Source organism: Peromyscus californicus, unplaced genomic scaffold (genome assembly GCF_007827085.1).
Source record: "Peromyscus californicus insignis strain IS unplaced genomic scaffold, ASM782708v3 Scaffold_12__1_contigs__length_115047231, whole genome shotgun sequence".
Taxonomy (NCBI): Eukaryota; Metazoa; Chordata; class Mammalia; order Rodentia; family Cricetidae; genus Peromyscus; species Peromyscus californicus.
In genome coordinates, this window is record NW_026294413.1 from 87,223,543 (window position 1) to 87,248,748 (window position 25,206).

Consider the following 25,206-nt stretch of genomic DNA (forward strand, 5'->3'; position numbering starts at 1 on the left):
CACACACACACACACACACACACTCTGAAGTCTTGGCTGAATACTGATATTTTTATTTTATCATCATCAGTTCCTAGAATGCCTCTTTGCATAAATATGTAGCACAAAACAGCAGAAGCATGTTTTAGGCCCTTTCAGAAACTATTGGAAATTCCACCATAATTTATTTAACAAGTTGTTGTTTTGTTGTTCTTATTGTTGTTTTTTCCAAGTTTCAAACCCTCAACTGAAATAGAAGTTTTTAAAATCAAATATTTAAACATAATCCAGTCCAGAGATGTGCTATTGTGAGAGCTACATGAAGAGGAACTGATAGGAAATCGTGCAAGTCGTTGTTTTCTGTAATTAAGCACACGTGTTTCTATAAGAACAGAAAACTTAATGTGTTCAGTAAAAACACTGCTGTTCCCAGCCTGCGGTAGTCCAGGCTGAGGGAGTTCAGGGAGGGTTCGCAGCTATTGCATGGTCTGAGAGCATGCGCAGTGCTAAGGGGGTGTGTTGTAAATTCAGTCTAAGGCTGCAGGGACCTTGTGCAACACAACATGTGTCAGGGCTGCCAGGAACATCTCCGGCTCATTAAAGGTTGGATTTTTGAACCAATTTTTGTTTGCTGTATGTTCAGAAACCTTTCACTCTTACCAGGGCTTTTATAACCTCATGGCCTGGTAAGCAACCCCCATATGAAGTCATACCCCACAGTTCGAAACCCATGATAGGGTCTTCTTTTAAATTATTTAAAAGTCATGGCTGCTGGTTAGTTACTGGGTTTGTTTTTTTTTTCTTATTTCTTTCAGGAAACACTTGTTTCCTTTTTCTTGCAATACATTTATATGGCACAAAACGTTTGTGTTACAAAAAGATACAAAATGGCAGTCCTCCCACCCAGCCACCCTACCCCCCACCCCCACCCCCCACCCCCACCCCCCCACCCCCATCCCCCACCCCCCACCCCCACCCCCCACCCCCACCCCCGGTATTCCTGGGTGGTAACCACTACTGACCAGTTTCCGAGTAATCTTAGATATTTGGTCACAGGTGAGAGTCACTCCACCTGCTTTCCCGGGGTGAGTTTGCACAGGGGGGTGGCCCACCACATACTGTCTGGCATCTTGTTTTAGTCGGTTCTTATCTTTAAGAGATGGGCTGCCTACTTGATCCCCGAAAGGTTACAAACGCAGCATAGACAGTGGGTGCGGGTTGCCATTGCTTCTGAGACCAGTCCCTCACAGCGCTCCAGTGGGTGGAGCTGAATGCACAGGACACAGGAGGCGCGTGTGAGAGACCAGGTGTGCGGGACAGGTCCTCCATGTGGGACTTCTGGGTAAAGGCTGCCTCTTACTTGGTACCCTGACAGTGCTCTGCTTATAGCGGAATTCATTCACTCGCAGGCAGCAGCTTGGAGGCAGCCCGTGCGCTTTCCCTTTGCAGAGGTGGGTGTTGGTACTTCGTAAGTGCTGCTAGCCTGACAAGTGAAATGGTTTCTCGTTGTAGTTTTGTCAGGAATGAAGTCAAGAGCCATTTTTCTAATTGTCTGCCCATTTGCTGTTGGACTCTGGTCTGCATAGAAGATAAACTCTCTCCCTAGGGGGTAGCATTTTAAAAACTGCAGTCTGTACTTGTCTGATTGGATTTCAGAATGGATTGGATGACCAGGTATCATCAATAGAGAAAATTACGTTTGAAACGGATTGTTTCTTCTCTTGAGATAGTTTACACACTTTCATGTGACAGAATTCCCTGATTCTGAAAATGCATGGATACAGTTCCCTGTCTCTGCAGACATTCGCTATGTGGAATACTATGTACTGAGCAAAATGAACGAGAAGCTACTCAGTCAGGGTTTGCAGGAATATCACTGAATGGAGAAAAGCCACTTGTAGAAATATGGTATACTTCGTGCTTAAAAAAAATAAGAGAAGTTACCAGTGGCCTCTCCCCTCCCTCCCTCCCTTCTTCCCTTTCTCTCTCCCTCCTCCCCCTCCGTGTGTGTATGTGTGTGTGTGTATGTGTGTGTGTGTGTGTGTGTGTGTGTGTGTGTGTGTGTGTGTGTGTGTGTTTTAATCCATAGACAAAGGTGCCAGTCAGACAGGTACCAACATCAATTGCTGTCTAGGAAAAAAGCTAGAAGAAACAACTCTTATTTGCAAAATTAAATAATACATTAAGCCAGGCAGTGGTGGCGCATGCCTTTAATCCCAGTACTTGGGAGACAGAGGCAGGGGGGTCTCTGTGAATTTGAGACCAGCTTGGTCTACAGAGTGAGTTCCAGGACAGCTAAGGCTACACAGAGAAACCCTGTCTTGAAAAAACAAAATAATAATAATAAGTTGAAGCTTCAGCAGGGTAGCAGGTAGATCAATTTCATTGTGAGCTGGGCTGAGAAAAGCCACTGAGGTCAGAGTTAGTGGTAGCTGAGGAACTCTGGGCTAGCAGCTGTGGCCTGAGGAGTCTACCAGCTGTCTGACCCCAGCCTTGTCTTCTCAGATCCTGACAGGTGAAGACTGGAATGCGGTGATGTATGATGGCATCATGGCCTATGGAGGCCCATCCTCCTCCGGGATGATTGTCTGCATCTATTTCATCATCCTTTTCATCTGTGGCAACTGTATCCTTTGGAACGACCAGAACTATGTGGTCCCCATCACTGCTTATTCTCTGTGAAGTTTCCAGTGGTTGTGGTGTTGGTAGCAGCTGTAGGGGTAAGGGAGACAAATGCCTTCCCCTTGTTCGCTCCATGCTGCCTTTCTGTCCACGTGGCAGATGGGAGCCATATAGTCAGGCTGGTAACAGTGCACGTACAGGTTAGTGTCCTGTCTCCATACAGGACAAGCAGGGAAGCCTGGTGTGCGTTTATGTTGTTGTCACTAGGAGGTTAGGGCTACATCCGTGTCACCCCATGAGCAGTGAGGAGCCACTGATGGATTGTCCCAGTCTTGCCTTGCTCACCTGTCTTCTGTATCATGGTGTACAATCTTTCTCTGACTTGCTCGGTTCCTCTTCCCTGCAGTGGGCTGTTGGGTCCCTTTGTTTACCTCTACCAGCCCCTTCAGGATCTCGTAAAGTTTGGCATTGTGTCTGTTTATTCTCTGGCTCCTCCATGCCTAGCATAAGACCTACTATATGAAGAACCTTCCTAACGGTGGCAAATAAGTATGCGTACAGACATGAACACCGCGTGTTCTCCTCCCTGCTGATTTAAAAAGTCCTGCTATGGACAAGTCCTTCGTGGTCCAGGGCCCCTGTAGCTCATCCCCTCGGTCTCCTTTAGCTCTTTGGTGCACTTTCTTCAGTGTGAACCCTAGAGCTGACCGCCCTGCTGTCCTTAGGGGCAGTGCTTTATGCTATGAGGTTTCTGGGGGAACCCTGTCTCAGCACGTCCACCACATTGCTGAGTCCCTGGGCTCAGTTCTAGTGCCCCATCCTCCAGGGAGCTCCTCTGCTCACAGATGAGTTCACTGAGCTCTGAATTCCCCCTCAGATTTTGTCCGTGTCTGTTGGTCGTGTGCAGAGTCCACTGTCCACTGGAACTTCTGTGGGCACGCCCCCTCCTCCCCAGCCAGATGACAGCTTTGTGGCCAGGAGCCTCCTTCTTTGTGTTGACCTGCTTCCTGGTAAAATGGTGCATAGTGGCCCTTGAGGACATTGTTAAGTGAATGGTTTTCCTTTTCTGTTTTCCTCCTGACTGGCTGTAGCCACGCTGTGTGCCAGGCTTGAGTCTGCCGACTGGTTCCTGCCACTCCTCTCTGGCTCCCTGCTGAAGCTCTCTGTAGCATATGCCACCACATGAGGTTCTTCAAGAGTTGCTTAGGTTGCCTGTCTCCATCTGGGACAGATTCTCCATTACATCATGTTTCCTCCCGTATCCCCAGTACCCAGAGGGGCTGGCCTGCCCAAGGTGCTTTGTAGATCTTTCTGAATGAATTCACAGAACACCCCTGTTTAGGAAGCCTGGGCCATGCCTCTGAATGCAGGTGACATTGATCCAGATTTACACTCCACTTCCCACAAGTTTAGTGTCATGGCAAGGCCAAGAATGGGATTCTTTCTTCATGGGGTCCATTGAGAGACATGCTTGAGACAGCTGTTTCCCGTGCTGACCCTGGCCTAAGCCACCATTGCAAAGCCTGTCTGAGGAGTTTCCAGCTCCTTGTGCTATCTCCAGCCCAGGAGAGATGCTTTGTCCAAGTTTCAATGTAACTCACCCAGGTTTCCATCCTCCTGGAGTCTTGAATAGAATTAGACACGGCACCCTCCCCTCCCCCACACCAATCTTACCATTAGGCCCTTGTTAGCTTTCATTGATACATGTGTTCAGCAGCCCACCTGGAAGTTTCTAATATACAGGGCACATGGGGCCACGGTCTACTGCTCCTGTCTCTCCTATGCCCCTGCTGAAGGCTGAGCATCAGGCTTAGGGAAACAGGCACCCAGCACAAGACCCTCAGCCCCCTGGGCTTCTCACAGAGTTCATAAATGCTCGTCAATAAGGAAGTAATCACATCTGACTTGAGGCTCTCATTAAGAAAACATTTTTTTCTAAAAATCCTAGAAAACATTGCAAGCAGTTTTATAATTTAAAAAGCTTATTTGTTTGATACATTACCATTTACAAAAGTATGTTCAGCCACAAGTCTAGCCACAGTGGGGCCCTCCAGACCACAGCCTAGCCTCTCTTGGTGGGAGCTCTAGATTGCCATCCCTAGCAGGCATCTGCAGAGTGAAGAATAAAGGAACTAGCCACAGACTCTGGAGCCCATGCTAGAGGAGAAAGCCTCCTGCTATTTTGTGTGATGAGATCATCGTTCAATCACCTGTGGCCTTTGAAGGTGTCTGGCTTGCAAAGGAATCCCTTGAATATGTATGTTATAATGTGTGCTTTCAAAGAAAATGAAACACAATGTGCTACATGAATGTACAGCGGTAGATAAGAAGGAGACAGTGAAATGTGTGTTTCCATGCATCTCTGTAGATAGTCAGGGGACCCTACATAGGTTTCTATGCTTTTTACTTGTTTTTTAAAGTGGGATTTTACCAAGTTCTCCAGTTGTACCAAGGGAATATCACACTGGGGTCAGTCACCCACTCCCAGCCACCATGAGCAGAGGAGTGTGACATCGCCATTATCAACTCTGCGTAATTGCATTTAAAAACACATTGTACCCTTAAGATTTTCAAATTAGATATCCTACTGAATGTCTTCTTGGCCATCGCTGTAGACAATTTGGCTGATGCTGAAAGTTTGAACACTGCTCAGAAAGAGGAAGCTGAAGAAAAAGAAAGGAAAAAAATTGCCAGGTAATCCTGTTTTCACTGAGGCATTTTCTCAGAGGTGCTAGGAGTGCTCAGCCATGCTTCCCAAGGGGTGCTAGGGACTCAGCCATGCTTCCCAAGGGGTGCTAGGGACTCAGCCATGCTTCCCAAGAGCTGAGGCCCTTTATTGCTGCCTTGCAGTGATTATAGGTAACTATGTGGTACCAACTAAAGAGAAGGGACTCTTGGATAAAAGCCAGGCTCTTGGCTCTTACCCTCAGAGCAAAGAGTAGAAGTCACACATCCCTGTGCTTACAGAATCACTACAGTTAATTGTGGCATCATAAATTAAACGATGCATTCAGTGCTGGTTAACTCTTGGCTGAGGATTTTAATAAGATGATCTGTGTAATGGCTCCATTGCATTAGATGCACAGGAAGCCCCGAGTTTGTGTTGCCCTGTACTCTTGGCCATCAGTGTTTCCAACTGAATTCTGGGCCTCCATCCAGCACTGTTGATTCAGAATCCTGGTTAGCCCTTTAATACACAGCAATATGGTTATTCGGTTTCTTGTGTTCTTTTATCTGTAGAAAAGAAAGCCTAGAAAATAAAAAGAACAACAAACCAGAAGTCAACCAGATAGCCAACAGTGACAACAAGGTATTTTTTCCAGAATAACTTCTCTGTGTTTCAAAGTGATTCTGTTGGTGTCTCCATCACTGTACCACTTACACCATGAAAGCGTCTTTGAGTGTGATATTTTACTGTGAAAAATAGAGCCTACCATATAGGACTGGGGATTCTGATTGAGTTAGAGAGGGAGCCGATTGACTAACATTTCACCACAGGGTGTGGATACTACAGCAATTAGACTACTTGTTTTATTTTGAGTTGCAACTATGTGGTCAGACATAACCCATGGCTACAATTATGTTAGTATCTTCTTAGTAGGTGTTAAGGCTGGGGTTTTTTAGTAGTCCACTGTTCCCAGAGATGACCTTAGAGTCCAGGTGGTCTAGGAGGCTTCGAGGCTGCCCTATCAGGCTTCATCACACTTAGGATATTTCTGTGATGTGTTTGTTCATGAAATGGATAAACTCCGAGTAAGTGACAGTTGCATGTCAAACACTAGACTACCTCCATGGAGTTCACAGTCTAATTGAGTGACAGGAATCTAAATGTGGTCATCACACAGTGTATGTGCTTGCACTGGAATGGCAAAAGGACAGAACCATGGGCAGTGCTCACTGTGACCTGGGTGGCAGCCTGTCTCTTACCTGCTCTTGGGCCTTTTGGCTGAAGCAGAATCTTTATCTATCATCTCTGCACATACACACACACACACACACACACACACACACACACACACACATTTGCATAAGAGCCCTCGTACTGCTGAGTGGCAGGGTGGCCCTCTGGCTTTGGCCCTCTGAAGTACATTAAGTCAGCATTCCCTCTCTGTTGTCCTAGGTTACAATTGATGATTATCAGGAAGAGACTGAAGACAAGGACCCCTACCCGCCCTGTGATGTGCCAGGTATGTGGGGCAGAGAGGCCCAGAAGTTTGGAGATATGGGGGGAGGGGTTGTCACACGGGGCCGCTGAGGCCACCACCGAGGCCGTGGGCCCCATTGTCTTGGAGAGCAGTTAGCTCTGTTTTCCCCCAAAGTCACAGGCAGCACAGAGGGACTTAAATCCCAGGTTGTGGAAGAGGAAGATGGACTGATAGGCACAGCTTTTGCTAGAGAAGTGGTTGTGGGGTGTTGAAGCCTGAGGGTAAGCATGGCTGTGACTGGAAATCCACAGTTTTTCTGACTGAAACTGAGCAAGGGGGTGGCGGGAAACAGCCAGATGTTGTGAGGGTGGCAGCGAGGCTCTCACTATGTCTGTGGCCGTACTGTGCCCTGGAGGATGCCTCCTCCCCATACTCCATAGCTAAGTGCAGCAGACTTGGATGGGTCCCACCCCCATGCACATGCGCCCATATTCTGAAGGAAAAGGAAGGCTTTAGTTGGTGGAAGCAGTAGATGTTAAAGTTTAAGCTACATTTTAAAGTGAAGTTGAGAACAATAATTCAGACCCATATGTAATCTTTCACACCTATAAAAACTGTTCCGTTTAAAGTAGGTGAAGAGGAAGAGGAGGAGGAAGAGGATGAGCCTGAGGTTCCTGCTGGTCCCCGTCCTCGCAGAATCTCAGAGTTGAACATGAAGGAGAAAATTGCGCCCATCCCCGAAGGAAGTGCTTTCTTCATTCTTAGCAAGACCAACCCGTAAATACTTCCTTCCTGGTCTCTTTGCTGCCATCTCTCTACAGTGACTCTTGAGGGTAGTGGGGGTGGGGTAAAGAGCAGTGGTTCACAGCCCCCTTCTGACCCTGAGTGTTCCTGGACTCCACAAGTTCCCTTCAGCCCTGCTCATCTTCCTGGCCTTTGCTGTGCCATTTAGCCCCGAGGAAGTGTCCTGTTCCCTTGTGGGTGGGACAGAGTCCTGGGAGGAGCCTGCTCCAGAATCCCCACCCCCACAGCCCCCACCTGGGAACAGCAATAGGGCAGGGACTAGCTCAGTAAGACATTATGGCAGAGTCCATGGCTCTCCTGTTGTGTACACTGGCCACCTCTAGCACCCTTTCCTAACAAGTGGATCTTAAGATGCTTTATGGGATGAGACTTTTGTAAGCAGGTTCTGCACAGCATCTTCGTTTTCTGATCCCATTTAGGTGATTTCCCCCACCCCCACCCCCCGTTGAGTTTTATGGTATTGCTCATGATGCTTTATAGGCTCTAAGCATTTGATTCAGCACTATGAAACTGTGCTTAAAATAGCATCTCTCGTATTAAAATGATAAGGTGCTCACCAGGAACATGGTAATGACTCATCCACTGGGAAGGAAGAAGTCTATTTACTAGCTGGTTTCTAGGTTTAAATCATCTGGGATTAAGTGGGCTGCCAGGGGGATAGGTAGCTCCTGGGAAGGTTTCTAGAAGAATTGCAGAAGTAGTTCTTGGCTGTCGGTGAGGAGCACTGTGTAATTCACAGGCCCTGCAGAGACTCAGGTGGGAAGCAAGGCAAGGCTGGAGTCCTTGAAACATGGCAGTTTCGTGATCGTTTACACAGTCAATTTGTTGGAGTTGTGTGTGAATGACAGGAGGACACATGTGTCCCCCTGCATAGAGAGGTTGGAGGACAACTTTAGGGATGTGGTTTTCTCTCCCCTTTGTGTTAGTTCTGGGATCCAACTCAGGTTGTCAGGCTTGCATATAAAGTCTTTACCTGCTGAGTCATCTGGTCCACCCGGATGATCTTTATACAGCTCCTCACTGGGCATCCTTTAAAAGGGAAACAGTAGAAAAGACTGTGACACTGTTAGTGATGCCTGTAGTCCATAGCTTATGTATGGGTATGGGAGGAATTGGTCCATTTTTCCAGAAGTCAAGGGCACCCCTGCCCTCATTGTCTTGGAAGGTTTCCCCCAGGCCCAGCTACTGCATTGTGCAAGCCTTCCAGGAAGTGTACAATGCTGAGTAGCCCAAGATGGGGACACTTGAAGTGAGGAGTCACCATCATACAAAGGTGACTCTTAGTTTTGAAAATAAAAGTTACTTTTCCTGAGGGGAAAAAAAATAACTCTTTAAATCTGAATATTGAGAGTAGGGTGTTTTGACCCGGCCCCATGGCACCTTAGGGGAACAGGAGAGATTCTGATGGACCCCAAGAGCCATCATGAAAGACTTGGATCTGGGTTGAGAGACCCAGCTGCCCTCCTCACTTCTCAGGGTTGCAGGATTCAGTGAGAAACCCATCACAAAGCGCAATGAGATCCTTACATGTGAACAAACAATTCAACAACTTTTGCTTCACCTCTAAGGAGTACTTGTGGATCAACTGTTGGATTAAAAATAAGACATTTATGGGCCAGCGAGATGACTGAGTGGGTAAAGGTGCTTGCCGCCAAACCTGACTGCCTGCCTGAGTTCGGTCCTTTCATATGCATATGAAAGGAGAGAGCTGACTCCCAAAAGTTGTCTTTTGAACTCCACATGCACAGTGTGGCATCTGCGCCTACACACACACACACACACACACACACACGAGGAAGGGAGGGGGAGGTGGGAAAAGAGAGAGCGAGAGCAAACAGAAATAATAAAGCGTTCTAAAAGTAGGACATTTGTGACAAGATTTCCAGACAGCGGGACCTCACCAGCTCTCTCTTGTTGCTGGTCACCTTCGTAAAATGGTTCCTTTGTGGGTAAAGGAGGGGATGTGTCCTGTTCTTTGTGTTAGAATAAAGACTTGGGGCAAATTAAATCTGACAGTTGAGTGGAGCACAGAATGACGCACAGGTAGAGCAGCCCCTAGAGCAGAAGGCATTCCATGAGCTTTGCTCTGCGGTGTGGAGACGTCGTCATGGACAGAACTCCGAAGGGAGAGACCCGGCTTGTCTGGCCACAGCACCACCTGCACCCAGCCGTTGGTTCCAGGAGTGTCTTCCTATGTTAGGCCTCCAGTTAGTTTGCAACTAAGTCGGGTTGTAGATTGTTGTGTAGTTTACTCAGGGGACTTACTTTGGCCCAGTTTTCTTTCATAAGTCAGGCTTTATGCTGTGGTAGAAAAAAATTAGCAGTAGACATGTCTGCATTTGAACTCTACCCCTGATCCTTCCTAGCTTTGTTACCTTAACATTCTTTCATATCCATAAACCTCAGTTTTCTCATATTTTTTTAAAAGATTTATTTATTTGATATGCATACAGTATTCTGTTTGCATGTATTCCTGCAGGCCAGAAGAGGCAGCCAGATCTCATTACAGATGGTTGTGAGCCACCATGTGGGTGCTGGGAATTGAACTCAGGACCTTTGGAAGAGCAGTCAGTGCTCGTAACCTCTGAGCCATCTCTCCAGCCCTTTTTTTTTTTTTTTTTTTTTGGAGCTGAGGATCGAACCCAGGGCCTTGTGCTTGTTAGGCAAGTGCTCTACCACTGAGCTAAATCCCCAACTTTTCTCATATTTTTAATTATTTATTTTTATGTGTATGATTGTTTTGTTTGCATATATGTCTATTGCTACATGTGTGCAGTGCCCACAGAGGCCAGAAGAGGGCATTGGATCCCCTGGGACTGGAGTTACAGAAGGTTGTGAGCCTTTGTGTGGGTGCTTAACCACTGAGCCATCACTCTGTCCCCGGTCCCACCTTTCATCTTTTGGAGGACAGTAACCTCATGTGTAAGGATTGGATGAAATGGTCTCTGTGGAACTCCTGGCACAAAACTGCTCACACCACAAGCTGGCTGTGGGTTTTGTGGAGCAAACTGTGGGCCACACTGTTCTTCCTGGCTGGAACCCAAGAGCAACATAGCCTTTGGCCAGCCTCCTTCTGGTCTCTCCCCCAAGAAGCCCCACACCCTGGAGGAGCCTGGCAGGCTCAGGCCTGTGTCCATGCAGTGCTTTTCTCAACAGGATCCGTGTGGGCTGCCACAAGCTCATTAACCACCACATCTTCACCAACCTTATCCTGGTCTTCATCATGCTGAGCAGCGCCGCCCTTGCAGCCGAAGATCCCATCCGCAGCCACTCATTCCGGAACACTGTAAGCCTCTGAGAGAGGAGATGTGGGTGGGACTACCCTGGGGGTCAGCCCCAACCTGTTTGTGTCAGGGGCCATCCTGGATATAGGGCCCAAGCATGGGAGCCTGGGGCTAGAGCTTCTTAGTATGTGGTGCCGGGGATTTGCTTTCTCTGGACCAAGCAGATGGAGACGCATATTTAGAAGTCTCTGCAGTACTGCCAAGTGTCTTCAGGGATCTCTTTGGTCCTTTCTTCTTACATTGAGGTTTCCCTTTCCCCATTAGAGGCATAGTGATGGCTCCTGAGAGGTCTGGGTCTAAGGCGAGAAGGTGAACTTGAGCCCCAGCATGCCATAGGTCCAGGACCTCTGCCCTTGGGTTAGTGAAAAGAGTTTCTTCTTATGTAGCATTTACATGAGGTTGCTCAGCTACTCCACTGATGAGAAACATGGGTCAGGGAGAAGATGTGAGGGCAAGTGGAAAGGGGCAACAGGTCCTGGTTAAATTTTCAATTATTTACCCAATGTCATAGCTTATGGATGGTGCCACGGATGCATCTGTGTTAGAAGTTGGTTGTTTCTAAGTTAGTCTTTGCTTCGCGATCTCTTTCTTAGCAGTTCATCTAACTCAGTCCTGAAGAAACTTCAAAGACATATTCAGACAACCTTGGGCCTGTCAGGTGACCACCAAGGCACTGCCCTGGAGAGAGGCAGCAGGGGCCCAAGACTGTCAGAGGTGCCCGTCTCTTTCTGCACATCAGATCGATAGAGACTTTAGGATTAAGACACATCAGCCAATCAGTGCCCCCAGCTTTGTCTTGATAACTACACCCTCATACTGTAGCTCCCCATTTCTGGTTCCTGGCAAAACTGTTGTCAATGAGAGGGTGCTGTTAGGAGACAATGAAAAGGACTTTCTGTAGTGCGAATTCTCATTGGTCTAATAATAGAAACCTGGAGCCAGATATTGGGGTAAATGCTGAAAGATCAGAGAAGTAAAAGAGCCAGCCACTAGAGAGACTTCTTACCTCTCAGAATCCTCCGACTGAAAGGGTCCAAGCTCCTGTCTTCACCCCACCTTATCACTTCCTCTCTCTGCCCAGCCATATCACTTCCTGTTTCCTCCTCCCAAGTGCTGGGATTAAAGGTGTGTGCCTCCCAAGTACTGGGATCAAAGGCATGAGATCCCAAGTGCTGGGATTAAAGGTGTGTGCCACCACTGCCTGGCCTCTGATGGCTAGCTCAGCACTCTGATATCCACGAAAACTTTATTTGTTAGAGCACAAACAAAATAGCACCATAACTTTCCCCTGTGGCTCAGATGGAGATGAAGACACCAAGCTTGCCTCAGTCCACCCTCACAGAAAGGCTTTGATTTAGAGAGCCTCAAGGCTATCTTCATTTAGGCATTCCAATGGAATGAACACCCCTCTGTCATTGAGTTCCATCATGAAAATGAAGCTTGAGGCAGAAAATGTGTTTGGAGACAAATTATGGTATCACAGGTCGGGAGCCAGTCCAGGCTAAGTGTCTACCAGGAGCGGATTTGTGTTTCTTCTTATTGTCGCCTCTTTCCCATGCATTTGTTGTCCTGTTTCCCCTGTCTCTTTACAGATGTACCTATGTGTGTGTGTTGCTGTTCTAATACTGCAGTGTTTCATTGGAACGGTAGCTGAGTTTTTAATGAAAGGGAAATAGAAGCTGTGTGAAGAAAGTAGTCTAAGAACTTGGATTGGCCCCTAGGCACCACGTCAGCATGGCTGCCTGAGGAGGGAATAAGGGAAAGGGGGTGAAAGCCTGATAGTCCATAGTTACACGGAACTGCTCTAGCAGTGTCTAGGAGCCCAGAAATGGGAAGATTTTAGGAAAGGGTGACCTCTGGCGAGAACTGCTGTGGACTTCCCACTTCTGTGGAAGAGAGGCACAGGTCCCTCTTCTATAGAGGAGAGGCAGTGTGGCTCCAGCGTTGGCTACAACCAAGGGAGGAGACATAATGAAAAGAGTTACTCTTGAATGAAAAGAGTAAGCCTAACTGGTCTCTCCAGACTTTCCAACACTGATATCTTCAGTTCTCAAAACCATAGGCAGTCCGGCAAGATGGGTTAACAGGTAAAGACACTGGCCACCATATCTGACTACCTGAGTTCAATCCCAGGGACTCATGGTGGAAGGAGAGGATCGATAGCTAAAAGTTGTCCTCTGACCTCTGTACATATACTATGGTATGTGCATGTGTCACAGATAGTAGATAGATAGGTAAGAAGGTAGGTAGGTGGGTGGGTGGATGGATGGATGGATGGATGGATGGATGGATGGATGGATGGATGGATAGATAGATAGATAGATAGATAGATAGATAGATAGATAGATAGATAGATAGACAGACAGACAGACAGACATGCAATAAAGCCACAGCACACCATTTCCATGAGATCAGCACCCAGGACAGGCTTGGCTGCCATCTTTCTGGTTAAGAGGCATGGGGTCAGCAACACACTATGAGTAACCTTGTTGGAATGATCAGACTTCACTTCCCCTGCCTCTGAGTCTTCATGGCTCTAAAAGAAATCAAGAACTTTGCATCAGGAACTCACAAGACTCTTCTAGATAATAGGTGGTATTCAGGAATGCTGGTAGAGCAGCCTATACTAAAAATTAAAACTCTAGGTCAGTCTATTCTTTGCATGGGCCCAGAAAAGCAAGGATCAATCTTGGGAAAAAGCAGAGTGAGATATAGAATGTGGCAGGAGGAAGACACCAAGTACAAACCATGCCTCACAAACTGAGCCATCCTGGCATATGAGGGTCAGGTAGGGAGATCACGTGATAATTAAATTGTCCTGGGTCCACAGGAACATACGAAACTTTCTGATTTGATGTCATTAGCTTTTATTTATTTATGTTTTTAATATTTAAAATGTTAACCTTTATGGTGCTTGGAATAGATCCCAGGCCTCAAAGCTCAGTTAGCAAGAGCCTCTACTACTAGGTTATACTCTTGACCTCACCACTGATATTTCTTCACCAATCTGAAGCACAGCTCGACGGCAGCGTATTTCATTTAGCCAAGTTCAAAACTGCAAAACGTGTATGATTCTCATTCATCAGGGCCTACAGCACTAGTAGTTCACCCAGAGGGGAGGTTATTAACACAGGACTTTCAGAAAGCAGCCCCTGTGGGCCAGGATAGGAGCACGAGAAGTCGGCCTGAGCAGGTAAAGGAAGCAAGGCTCCCCAACATTTCTTGGTGGTCACAAAGAGGAGCCGTGCATGGGGGAGGTGGGCCCTTCGTGTATCTCAGCCCTCCCAAGGGAGAAGCAGGGTTGTCCCACTTGGGAGAAGGGTCTCTGGCCACAAGTTGGGGGCTCTGCGCATGGGCAGGGATCTGCCACCGCTTGTTGGGGGTGCCTTGTTCTGATTGCCACATGTTGTGCCTTGCAGATACTGGGTTACTTTGACTATGCTTTCACAGCCATCTTTACGGTTGAGATCCTGTTAAAGGTAACGCGTCTCTCCTTGACCTCCTCTGCTAAGGCGGGCCGCAGCGGTAATGGGTGCCTTCTTTGCTTCCCTTCCAGGTGCTAGGTTACGCAGACTATGTCTTCACGGGCACTTTTGCGTTTGAGATCATTTTGAAGGTAACGGGCCAGCCAGCCGTGTGACTGAGGCCCGCTCCCGTGCCAGGCACAGGAGAGATGCGTGAAGTGCTTTGAACTTTTTTTTTAATTCTGTGATCAAGCTAAACTTTTTTTTTAAACTACAGAATTTTTTTCCCCTGTGATCATTCCAATGTGTTTTTGCAGTTTTTCTTTAACCTTTGAGTGCATGTAGGAGCTACTTTGGCTTCACAGTCTAGTTGGATTTATATTTTGTTCTTTAAAAAAAAAAAAACCCGTCTGAGATATATTGACTCCTAACGGATACAGCACTCTGCGTGAACTTTCTTCTCCCCTTCCTGACATCAGAGTAAGAGGAAAAGCACTCATGCTATGGCAGGAGGAACCACCCTCTCCTTGCTCCTGGGACTGCACTGTGGTCCCTGTGTCCTTGAATCGTAACATGCTATTTGCTTGCAACGGGTCTTGCAAGCTGAGTTGGGTCTACTTGTGTGGAGATGTCCAGTATCTGTTTTGATGGCATGGGCTTACATCTGCACACACCGAGGAAAGTGTACCTGAATGTACTGCCCATGCATGACCTAACAGGTGACATCATTGTGTGTGCTGCGTCCCGACTGAGCACCCCAGGGGGATGGACGTTCCTTCCTAGATGCTCAGAGGTCTGGAGATGCAGCAGAGGGCTCAGAGCCTCCAGGAGTTGGGCTTTCTGATTTGATTGTTACAGCCAATTCCTTGTGGGAAGAAGCTGAGAAATGAAGAGCGTTAACTATAGTTGTCTTTAAAGTATTCTGAAGTTTATGTGTGTGCATCTTTTAAAAAGATGTACTTTGTGTTGGGCTACTGGGGACTTGGGCTCCTCACAAAATCTTCTATTGATGAAACCTCAATTAATATGGACAGGGAGTGGCCACTTTGTGACATTGATAATGATGAGTTCAAAACCACCCACCCCAAATATGTTCAACTCTGTTTCAAATCTTATAAGAATTTGAGTTTTGTTTGTTTGTTTGCCTGAATGTAAGCCAGGGGGTTCAATTTTGGTCCTCTGACCATCACGGCGGAGCAGAGGGGTGGCCAAGGCTTATATCCCTGTGGTAAGGTCTGTGCCACACAGCATGCAGGGTCCCTACCCCAGGTTCTCTTTGCTGCCTCTCCCTCAAGCTGAATTAAGGAGCATTGTTCCACCAGATCTATTAGCCTGGTGACTTGAGATTTTGCTTTACCATCTGCCTTTCTGAATTGTGAAGTGAGTGTACATACTCCTGGGCTCTGGGGCCAATGAAATCCTGGGTTATTTAACGCTGTATTTTTCCCATCTGGAGAACTTGCCCATTGAACTCTTCCTGTGGCCAGCAGAAACCTCACTAGAGAGCACCCACTACACGTGCTCCTGCTATACAAGCCGTTAAATGTGAGAATGAGCCTGGCTTCCCGTAACAAACGCCTCTTTGCTTGCTACACTTGATATGGTCGAGTAACATGACTCGGGAGAGATGGGAATTGGAAGCTGGGGCAACCAAGTTAAGGGGGAAAGGACCCTAGGAGTGCAGAGCCAGGTGCCGCCCCTAGCTTCCACTGAGAGGGTTTAATGAAAACTGTTGGTGCTCCCGTAACCTTAGAGCGGCTGACCCAGGCCAGCACTGTACAGGTAAGCTCAGCGAGGCCGTGATAGCCTTCTCCCAAGCATGGTCCTGTGCAGTCTCTCCTGAGGCAGGCTCTTTGGACATGCCAGAGCTCTGTTCTTGTTTGAATTCTGTCCTCTGAATAGACCCTGGACTGACCTCTTCAAAAGTTTGCCTTCAGTCAGCTACCCCTTTCCATTTCTTCTGACTTATTTTGAAGTAGGTTGCATGGTCACTCCGCCCTGTTGCTTAGCATTTGTCTTCCTTACGGACAGTCGTTAATAAAGTCACACTTGACTGTCAAGATTTTGTGAAGAGCTCGGGCTTTCTGTTTGGTTGGTTTTGGACCCTGGAGGGGAGGAGGAAAAAGTAAGTGACGCATGATTCTGTTTACAGATGACAACTTTTGGAGCTTTCCTGCATAAAGGGGCTTTCTGCAGAAACTACTTCAATTTGCTGGACATGCTGGTTGTTGGAGTGTCTCTGGTGTCGTTTGGGATTCAGTAAGTATTCATGGGTCAGTAGAAAGAGTTATACGTAGGGAACTGGAACCTAATTCATTCAAGCTGGGCGCCGTCTGATGATTACAGGCAGGATAGCTTACCTTGCCCCATGCCAGAAAGTGCTGGGGCCAATGCTTTCCAATTTCTGTCTTTGTTTGTTTGTTTTCCTTGTATCTACTGCTAGGTTGAGTTTATTATTCTCTTTGAAACTGGCTTTCAACAGCAGACGAAAGACATCTTGACTAGAGGAGAGTAGACTGGGTTGCTCTCAGGCCTGGTCCAAGACTCCGGGCATCCTCTCTCAGGGTGGTGGATTTCTTTCACTGCAGGAAGAGCTTGGCCTTGGCGATCTCTCGGGACCCCTTCCACTTCCTGTGTTTGCAGGACACAGCTGCTGTGACCTTTGGGGGCATTTAAGAGTGTCTGGTGGGGCTGAGCGCTGCCTTTTTACCCTGTGCAGTACCTAGGACAGTCAACCATGGTTACATCTTCTGTGACCTGGCTTCACTCTCCTGCTGGCCTGTGAGCGTCTCTGCTCTGGAGCTGCCTGGCAGTACCCCAGTGTAAGCTCACATGTACATCACAAGCCCCTTAGCCAAAGGTACCTGGAGAGGACTGTAAGTGGGCCACAGTGAAGCCAGGGAACTAGACCCCTCTGTGGGGAGAAAGACAGTTTGAGCATCAAATGGCTGGGCTGTCTCTGGGGTGGGGGCAGAGAACAGTGGCTGGAAGGAACAGCTTGTCAGTTTTATGGGAACAGGTAGCAGCAGGAGGGGTGGGGGGGTTGCAGGCCAGAACAGCCTGAGAATTAGCATGGGGGCTTTGGTCTGTTGCAGGCTGTTTGGGTTAATCAGGAACTAGATGCCCTCTGCCTGAGGGAGTTGACCATGGGGGCAGATAAGGGAAGTAGTGGCTTTTCCTGACAAATAGAAACCCACTTCTGAGGAATGCTAAGTTTAGGTTTTTGTTTACTGGGTAGCAATCCTTCTGCGTAGCCGGTCAGAGTCCGGGTGAGCCCAGGCTGTCGGTGAGAACACTATCAGCAGTACTGTCATTTGAGGGGCCTGCTTTGGACCCGACAAGGCCCCGGGATTCCTGCCTGGAATTGCCTTCCTTGTCTCTTCAGCTGCTGCCTGGGGAAGGAAATGCTGGATTGGCTTCCCAGGAGAACCTTCAATGTAGTCTCTTCACAATTCTCACCAACCCCCAACTGTCCCTGCTCTTTCCAGCTTTCCCTCTTGCACACCTCCTCCCAAGCCTTCTTGCACACTTTCTCCTCAGCCAATGTTGCAACCACCCCCAACGGATTAACCCAAGCAGCCTGCAACAGCTCAAAGCCCTCGCGATAACTCTTAGGCTGTTCTGGCCCCCACCTGTTCCCATAAAACTGACAAGGCTTTTCCTGCCACCTGATGCAACCTGCCCGAGAGGCCTTCCCAGCTGCCCCTAAGGTCGTGCCCCACCTTCCCTTCCTTGGAGGAGCACACCGCCTTTCCCCACACCCGAGTGTGTGCTGCTGAGGGAGGTGTTACCCATCCCTCCTACCAGATCGAATCTCTCAGAGGCCAGAAAAGCCCAAGCACAGGTCCCCAGACTTAAACACTGAAGTCTAAATGTCAGGAAACTAGTGTTTACATCAACATAATGAGGTAAGTCTGTAAATGCCTCTGTAAAGGCAAGCTATGTGCCTGAAGTAGAGCCTCTGCCAGGGCCCCCGAGTTCCCTCAGGGGGCAGGAGGCCAGCTTGGTGGCAGAAAGGAGCAGGTCCTGCTGAAGTCCTGAAGAGAGACTACAGTTATGTAGTGTCATTCAAGAGACGGTCACATGAAGCAGCTGATCTCAAGGCTCCTATCTGGCCGTAACTCAACGTCGCTTGCTTTCTTACCGTTACCTCTGTCCTCCCTCAGATCCAGCGCCATCTCCGTGGTGAAGATTCTCAGGGTCTTGAGGGTCTTGAGGCCCCTCAGAGCAATCAACAGAGCAAAAGGGCTTAAGGTATTGACCCCTCTCCTTTGAGGGGGGCTGGCTTGGGCTGGGGCTGACTGCGGTTGCTAACTGTCCTAGTCCAGAGACGAGCTGAGGCTCCAAGTGGGACCTTTCCACCAAAAAAGCTGCCTCTGCCTAGCACTGTCATTCTAAAAGTGAAAGATGGCTCATCGGGTAAGAGCACTTGCTGCCCAAGCATTGGGGCCTGCGTTCGAATCCCAGGCCTATTTAAAAAGCCCTGCATGCCCCTCACACTCTTGTAACCCCAGTGCTATGTGTGCAGTGGCTGAGACACAAGGGGCTTCCTGGTGGCCGTCCTTGCTCTGAGTTCCGTGAGAGACCCCCATCTCGAGAATATAAAGTAGAGGCTGATAGAGCAAGACATACCGTGTCCTTCTCTACTTATCTCACATGAACAGGCGTGCACATGGGGGCCTGTATCCACATAACATGTGTAACACATAACACACATACACAGCATAATTACCTTTGCTTTGTTAATTGGAGATGATGGTCATTATAATTACAATAACGATTTGTTACTTCTTTATCAACCGTATTTCTTTGTGTTTATTTTAAGTTGTAAATCATTCTCATATGGATTATACAGCAGGCCAAAGGGTTGTCGTCTCTATAAGAGCTTTCTGGGATAAGGGTCTTGTTGAGCCTATGTGCAGGTGGTGTTTCTCTCAATTAAACCAAACTCTTTAGAGGAAGCCCAAGAAGAGACACTGAAAAAGTGTTCTTGGACTGGGGCTGTTAAGAGTACTGTTTGTTCTTCCAGTAACCACATGGTGGCTCACAACCATCTGTAATGAGATCTGGCGCCCTCTTTTGACCTGAAGACATACATGCAGACAGAATACTGTATACATAATAAATAAATGAATATTTTAAAAAGTGTTCTTGGACCAGGAAACGGCTCAGTGGGTTAAGGCACTTAGCCTGATGACCCAGTTGAATCTCTGGGATCCATGTGCAAGGAGAGAACCAGCTCCTGCATGTTGTCCTCTGGCTTACACACACACACACACACACACACACACACACACACACACACATGCACACGCACACGCACACACACAATAAATAAATGTAATAAAAATGTAATAAAAATAAAAGTGCACGTCATAATGAACACAGTACTTATGCAATAGGTAACCAGGAAAACAAAGCATGGGGTTAGAACAGTTAGAAATTCATGTCAAAATGCACCCAAGCATAGAGCCCTGGCCTGGTGTTAACTTATCCCATGACTAAAACCAAGAAGTGGGGTATCAGCCTTCCATCCTCTCTCTGTTCTCTCCCCAGCACGTTGTCCAGTGTGTCTTTGTGGCCATCCGAACCATCGGCAACATCATGATCGTCACCACCCTGCTCCAGTTCATGTTTGCATGCATTGGGGTCCAGTTGTTCAAGGTAGGGGTACCCTCTCGCCCAGGGCTGGAGTTGGTTTCCATCAGAAAAGCCGTATTTGACTGTCCATCTGCTCTGTATCCAGGGGAAGTTCTATCGATGTACAGACGAAGCCAAAAGTAACCCTGAAGAATGCAGGTGGGTATCCCGAGAGCGGCTAGGGAATTTGAAAGAATAGCAAGCCTCACGGATTGACTCATGTTAGCATTTCAGGGGCTTTTGTCAGGGAATAAGAGGCCTGCCCACTCAGCTCATGCCTGGAAGGATAGTGATTTGACTTTTGTTGTTTATGTTTTCAAGTCCAGGTGAAACTCAGGTAAAGTGAGACCATGATTGTTTAGCCAGCATCTCTAAGGTTTAACACATTTTTATCATCCTCAAAGAATGAGTAGCTGGCTCTAGCTATTTAGTATAGATCTTATAAACTGGGGAGGGGGGGTGTCCCAAAAGAACAGTGACCAAGGGCCACCAGTATCTCTCCTGCTATCCAAGTGGACTTTGAATGGTATTCTCCTAAGCCAGGCTTACAGCTCAGTTCCCAGTGTTCAGGAATGAGCTACCCTCTTCTAGAAGACTTGGCAGACTTCTGTGCTCCTTGTTCCTAGTGCCTGCATTTTGGACATATTTCTGTTCACAACAGCAGCAGCAGAGAAACAGCAAGAAATGCTCACATCTTATAATCCAAGATGTTCAGTTAATATGGAATGTTTGCAGTCCATGCATGCATTGCTCAGAGCTTAAGGCTACAGAAAATTTGTGTCCCTGACCTTTTAGAGTTACGTTTGGCTGGAGTCTAGCTGCCTGCCCTGTATGCATTGGTTTGGATTTTCTTGAACAAACGATGTGGCCATGGGGCATCGGATACAATCTGCCTATGACCACATGTGGCATCAGGGATGCTGTTGGCCTGGGCTGAGGGACGCAGAGCACCTCCTCCAAGCTGCTTAGTGCAGCCACAGAGTGGTGGTGTCGTGGGCCCTTCCTCTAGCTACCTGTTGCTGTGAAATATCAGTGAGAGGCTTTATCTCATGGGTTCCTTCTACAAGTACATTTCTGTAAGAAATGGTGTGTGACAGCAATTACAGAAGTCTTTTGGAAAGAAAATTGAGAATATCAGTGGTCTGAAAAGGAAGAGATTTGTTGAAACTAGAATGTGGATAAGCATATACCTTTGCTTGCTTCTCAGAGTCTATGGAATTCTGTGGCCAAAATATTGATTCTTCCACATGTATTTGTAGCCCCTCGTACATGAGGCACTTTTACTGTTATTTATTAAGTGGTACGGTGTTATTCATTAAGTGATGCTATTTACCATTTGAGAAAAGCCAAAAGCCACGAGATACAACAAAACCCACTAGGTACAACAAAACCCACTATAAGAGTTTGTTAAGGGAAGGGAACAGAAGGGATGTGCTTAGGCCTATGGAAAAATCATGCAGGAAGAGGAGGAGGGATATGCGGAACCCGCTTTTATAGATCCCCCCTCCCCCCACAGATGCGCATATGGGCTTACATAGCTATGCCATGCATGCGCACAGATGACATGTTACACTGCACAACAATTACGTGACCACTCAGCGCACGGATTAGGTAGGACGTAAGGCCCTGGGATGACTAAGCATTTTGCCAGCCAGTGTGCGGTCATGGTCATGGGGGAGTGGCTAGGAATTCTAACATTTACTGTTTGGGCATGTCTAACTGCTAACAGGTGCACACTGGATCTCTAGCCACCCCTGCCCTGGAGAGTGCACTTTGCACTTGTCATGGCTGGAGACTTACTTGGAGGTATAGAGCAGATCAAATGTGGAGGAGAAAGGGAGAAACCCCATCTGGGCTGTGTGTGTGTGTGTGTGTGTGTGTGTGTGTGTGTGTGTGTGTGTGTGTGTGTGTGTGTGTGTGTGTGACCTGGCTGGGGCTACATATGATGTTCTGAACCAATTCTGTCCTATGTGAAGCCAAGATGACTCTAACTCCTTTCTCCTCTAGGGGGCTTTTCATTCTTTATAAGGATGGCGATGTCGACAGTCCTGTGGTCCGTGAGAGGATCTGGCAGAACAGTGACTTCAATTTTGATAATGTCCTTTCAGCCATGATGGCGCTCTTCACAGTCTCAACTTTTGAGGGCTGGCCTGCGTGAGTATAAAGGATATCCAGTCTCCCCAGGAGGTGCCTACTTGCTCCTTGGGGACTCTGGGCTGTCGTCCTTCCAGGAGAGGGGTTCTACTTTTGATCTTCACAGCTGGCAAGCTTGCCTGTGACTAACTTTGGGCATGATTTCTTGCCCATCGTGGCTCCTCCATCTGAACAGGCAGGTGTTACACGTCTGCGTCTTACTTCTGGCTTCAGATGTGAAAGGCCGGGGCAGCCTCTCCCTGTGTGGTTAAGGAGGGCCTAAGAGGCATTTGCTGTATTGACTGCGGTTGGTAGATGCCCTTCTGGTGTTCTTAAAGAGGATTTGACAGCATCCAAACTGTCCTTCATTCACTCATTATGGTACATACTGAGCACTGATGTGTGCCAGGCATGGACAGATGCTACCATGCCGTTTCTTTCATGAAGGTGCTCAAACACTCATTCATAAATTATGCCTTTGATATCAACTCCATGCAATGTGCTGTGTTAGGCGGCGTGGAGGAAATCACATGACCATGGCACCGGTCCTCCCTCAGATCCTAGAGCTAATAGAAATGTTACATAATCATACCTAGTATGGAATGGGGTCTGGCTGAATGGCTGGGATCGGGTGAGTTAGAATACCAGAACATAAAGAAGGAAGTAAATAAAAGGCAAAGGGGCGTCTGTACCACCCTGTTGGCTTCCTTCAGATGGGTCATGCCCAGAGGAGCTTCAGGAGGCAAGCGCCCAAACTGGCTCCTACTGGTTGCCAGGGCTCTCGGGTGGCTGTGAAGGACGTTCTCAGAAGCTTCTGTGGACAGCTGAGTAACGTTCGCCTCCTAGGAAGCTGATCTAGGGGAAAAGGTGTGGAGGAAGAGCGAGACACTGTGGTGATGTAAGGTTTGGGACACCATGCCTCAGTGAGCCATTGGGGCAGCTGACGGGATGTGATTCAGCCTGGGGCTTGGAGCTACAAGGACCTGAGGCCAGCTCTGGACTCTGCCCCTGAGGACTGTGACCTTGGCACTTAGATGCCTTTCTGACCATCGACAAGAAGGGAATGGTAGTAACACCTGCCCTTCTAGGGAGAAGGAAAGGTGGAAAGAGGGGCCGTGTGAGCTTTTGCACATGGAGTGAGGTCAGAAAGGACTGACTATATTAGAGGGGGTTAGTTGAAACTGGGTGGTTTATGGTAATGTCCTTCTTCGTAGGAGTTCCGTCTGACACTAGAGTGTCCCTTTAGAAATCTTGTTTGGGTACTGGGTGTCTGTCAGTGCATGCAGTTTTCAGCTCCTTCAAAGTGTCAGTGTGATGCTCCTTATCTCTTATCTGTTACTAGAAGGTGGCGTTGTTGACTGTTTGTGAGATCCTTTTGATTTTTTCAGTTCTCCAGATAGTCTCTGGATGATTATATCTGGGCAATCCCTCATCTATGTACTAGCTCTCTGGTCCTAAGGCTGAAGATGCCTCAGTGACCAGGCTGTGTTCAGAGACCTTGATGTCCGCCCGTGCCATGACTGTGCAGAGGAATTCTGGGAGCATCTGGTGGGGCAGTGGGCTGGGCGGGCTGCTTGAACTGTGGGGTTGGCAGGTTCTCACCCAGTTTTCCTGTTGTCCAGGTTGCTGTATAAAGCCATTGACTCGAACGGAGAGAATGTTGGTCCCGTCTACAACTACCGTGTGGAGATCTCCATCTTCTTCATCATCTACATCATCATTGTTGCCTTCTTCATGATGAACATCTTTGTGGGCTTCGTCATCGTCACCTTCCAGGAACAAGGAGAAAAAGAGTATAAGAACTGTGAGCTCGACAAAAATCAGGTTAAAGTCACACACTCTTTGTGCTTCTGTCCCTCAAGCAAGAGCAGAGCACCTCCTCTTCAGTGGCTTGCTCTACACAGAGGAGAGGGTTCACCCCAGCTCAGGCCCTGTTCAGAGCACACCATCAGCCATGTTGAGTCTCTGCAGAGGTGGTCACCAGACCCAGAATAGACTATGACTGGGGAAAACCAATCCCCAAGCTTGTGGTAAGGGGTCGGAGAACACCGAGGCCACAACCCATGGTCATGGCTGACCAATGATGGTTTAGACTCCTGTATGGCACTGTGACCCAGAGCCAGAAATCACTCACTCACTCCAACTCGCACAGTCCCCACGGAGAGGCTCTTTGATACCTGCTTGCTGCAGACTTTCTTCATCTTGGTGTTATTGATGTTATAGGCTGATCCTTCTTGTTTGTGCTCCCCGAGCACAACTCTGGGGCAAGGAGCAGAATCCCTGGTCTCTACCCACTTGATGCACTGGCATCCCCTTCCTCCAGTAGGGAGCCAAAACATTCCCAGAGATTGCCAGAGGTCTTCTGGGGACCACAGTTGCCTTCAATCAAAACGAGCTGTCATTTAGTAGGAAGAGTCAGAAGCTTTGAACTTGGCACTAAAGGTTTTCGGGCATTGTTCATCTCCCTCCCTGTTTTAGAAGTAGGAGCCTTGGCTCTCACTGTGTGATAAAGCAAGGAAACCAAGAGCCTGTGCTCTGGCCCTGCTCTGCCTGTACCTGCTCAGTGACATTAAGTGCATCGCTGCTCCTGGAGTCTTGGCCCCTTATCTCATTTAGAGGTTGTTTATGAAGGCATGAAGGAGTTTACCCCTTAGACATTCTCTTGAACCTTTAGCATATGAGTTCGAAAGTCTGTTTCAAGGGTTTTCCTCTGTCTTCTGCCAGACACATCTCTGCTTTTATGGTAATGTGGTGAGCAAGAATGGTCTGGCAGTGAGGGCTTCCTGCAGTAGTGGCCATGGTGTTTTGAGGTACCCCTGCCCAGGTGGCAACTGTGACCACATGTGAGGGCATGCTGACTTGGTTTGTGGAAGAACTTTGCTATGTCAGAGTGTCCTTGTAGACTCTACCAGTGCTAATCTGGAGGAAATCTGGCTTATTTCTTTGCCTACCCATAGAAGACAAGAGTGAAGACCGGGCTAGGTAAACCATGCAGAGTTGGTGTTACATGTGTGTGGGAACCTAAAGTCCCAAACAGGCTTGAATCTGGTGTCCCTAGAGTCAGAGTGACACTGAGTTCCAAACACAGAGAACTTGTCTGACGCCTGCTGTGTCTGGAGTGAAGGCAGAGAGGAG

General features: G+C 47.9%; 1 protein-coding gene and 1 non-coding gene across 13 annotated transcripts in view; one reads left to right on the forward strand and one right to left on the reverse strand.

The window, feature by feature from the left end:
* Cacna1d (calcium voltage-gated channel subunit alpha1 D) overlaps positions 1-25,206 on the forward strand; it is a 301,997-nt gene that overhangs the window by 220,073 nt on the left and 56,718 nt on the right. For 11 of the 12 annotated variants that reach the window (XM_052733756.1, XM_052733760.1, XM_052733764.1 and 8 more), the window contains 13 exons: positions 2,485-2,605; positions 5,181-5,295; positions 5,842-5,911; positions 6,722-6,788; positions 7,376-7,523; positions 10,707-10,836; positions 14,254-14,313; positions 16,451-16,557; positions 18,465-18,552; positions 19,855-19,962; positions 20,045-20,097; positions 21,946-22,092; positions 23,694-23,895. In XM_052733756.1, the coding sequence (XP_052589716.1) occupies positions 2,485-2,605; positions 5,181-5,295; positions 5,842-5,911; positions 6,722-6,788; positions 7,376-7,523; positions 10,707-10,836; positions 14,254-14,313; positions 16,451-16,557; positions 18,465-18,552; positions 19,855-19,962; positions 20,045-20,097; positions 21,946-22,092; positions 23,694-23,895 (1,416 nt within the window). The remainder of the gene's footprint in view (positions 1-2,484; positions 2,606-5,180; positions 5,296-5,841; positions 5,912-6,721; positions 6,789-7,375; positions 7,524-10,706; positions 10,837-14,253; positions 14,314-16,450; positions 16,558-18,464; positions 18,553-19,854; positions 19,963-20,044; positions 20,098-21,945; positions 22,093-23,693; positions 23,896-25,206) is intronic. The other variant, XM_052733757.1, reaches the window with a different exon arrangement.
* Positions 10,173-10,245, reverse strand: Trnav-aac (transfer RNA valine (anticodon AAC)). The gene has a single exon. It is a non-coding gene; the product is annotated as a tRNA-Val (tRNA).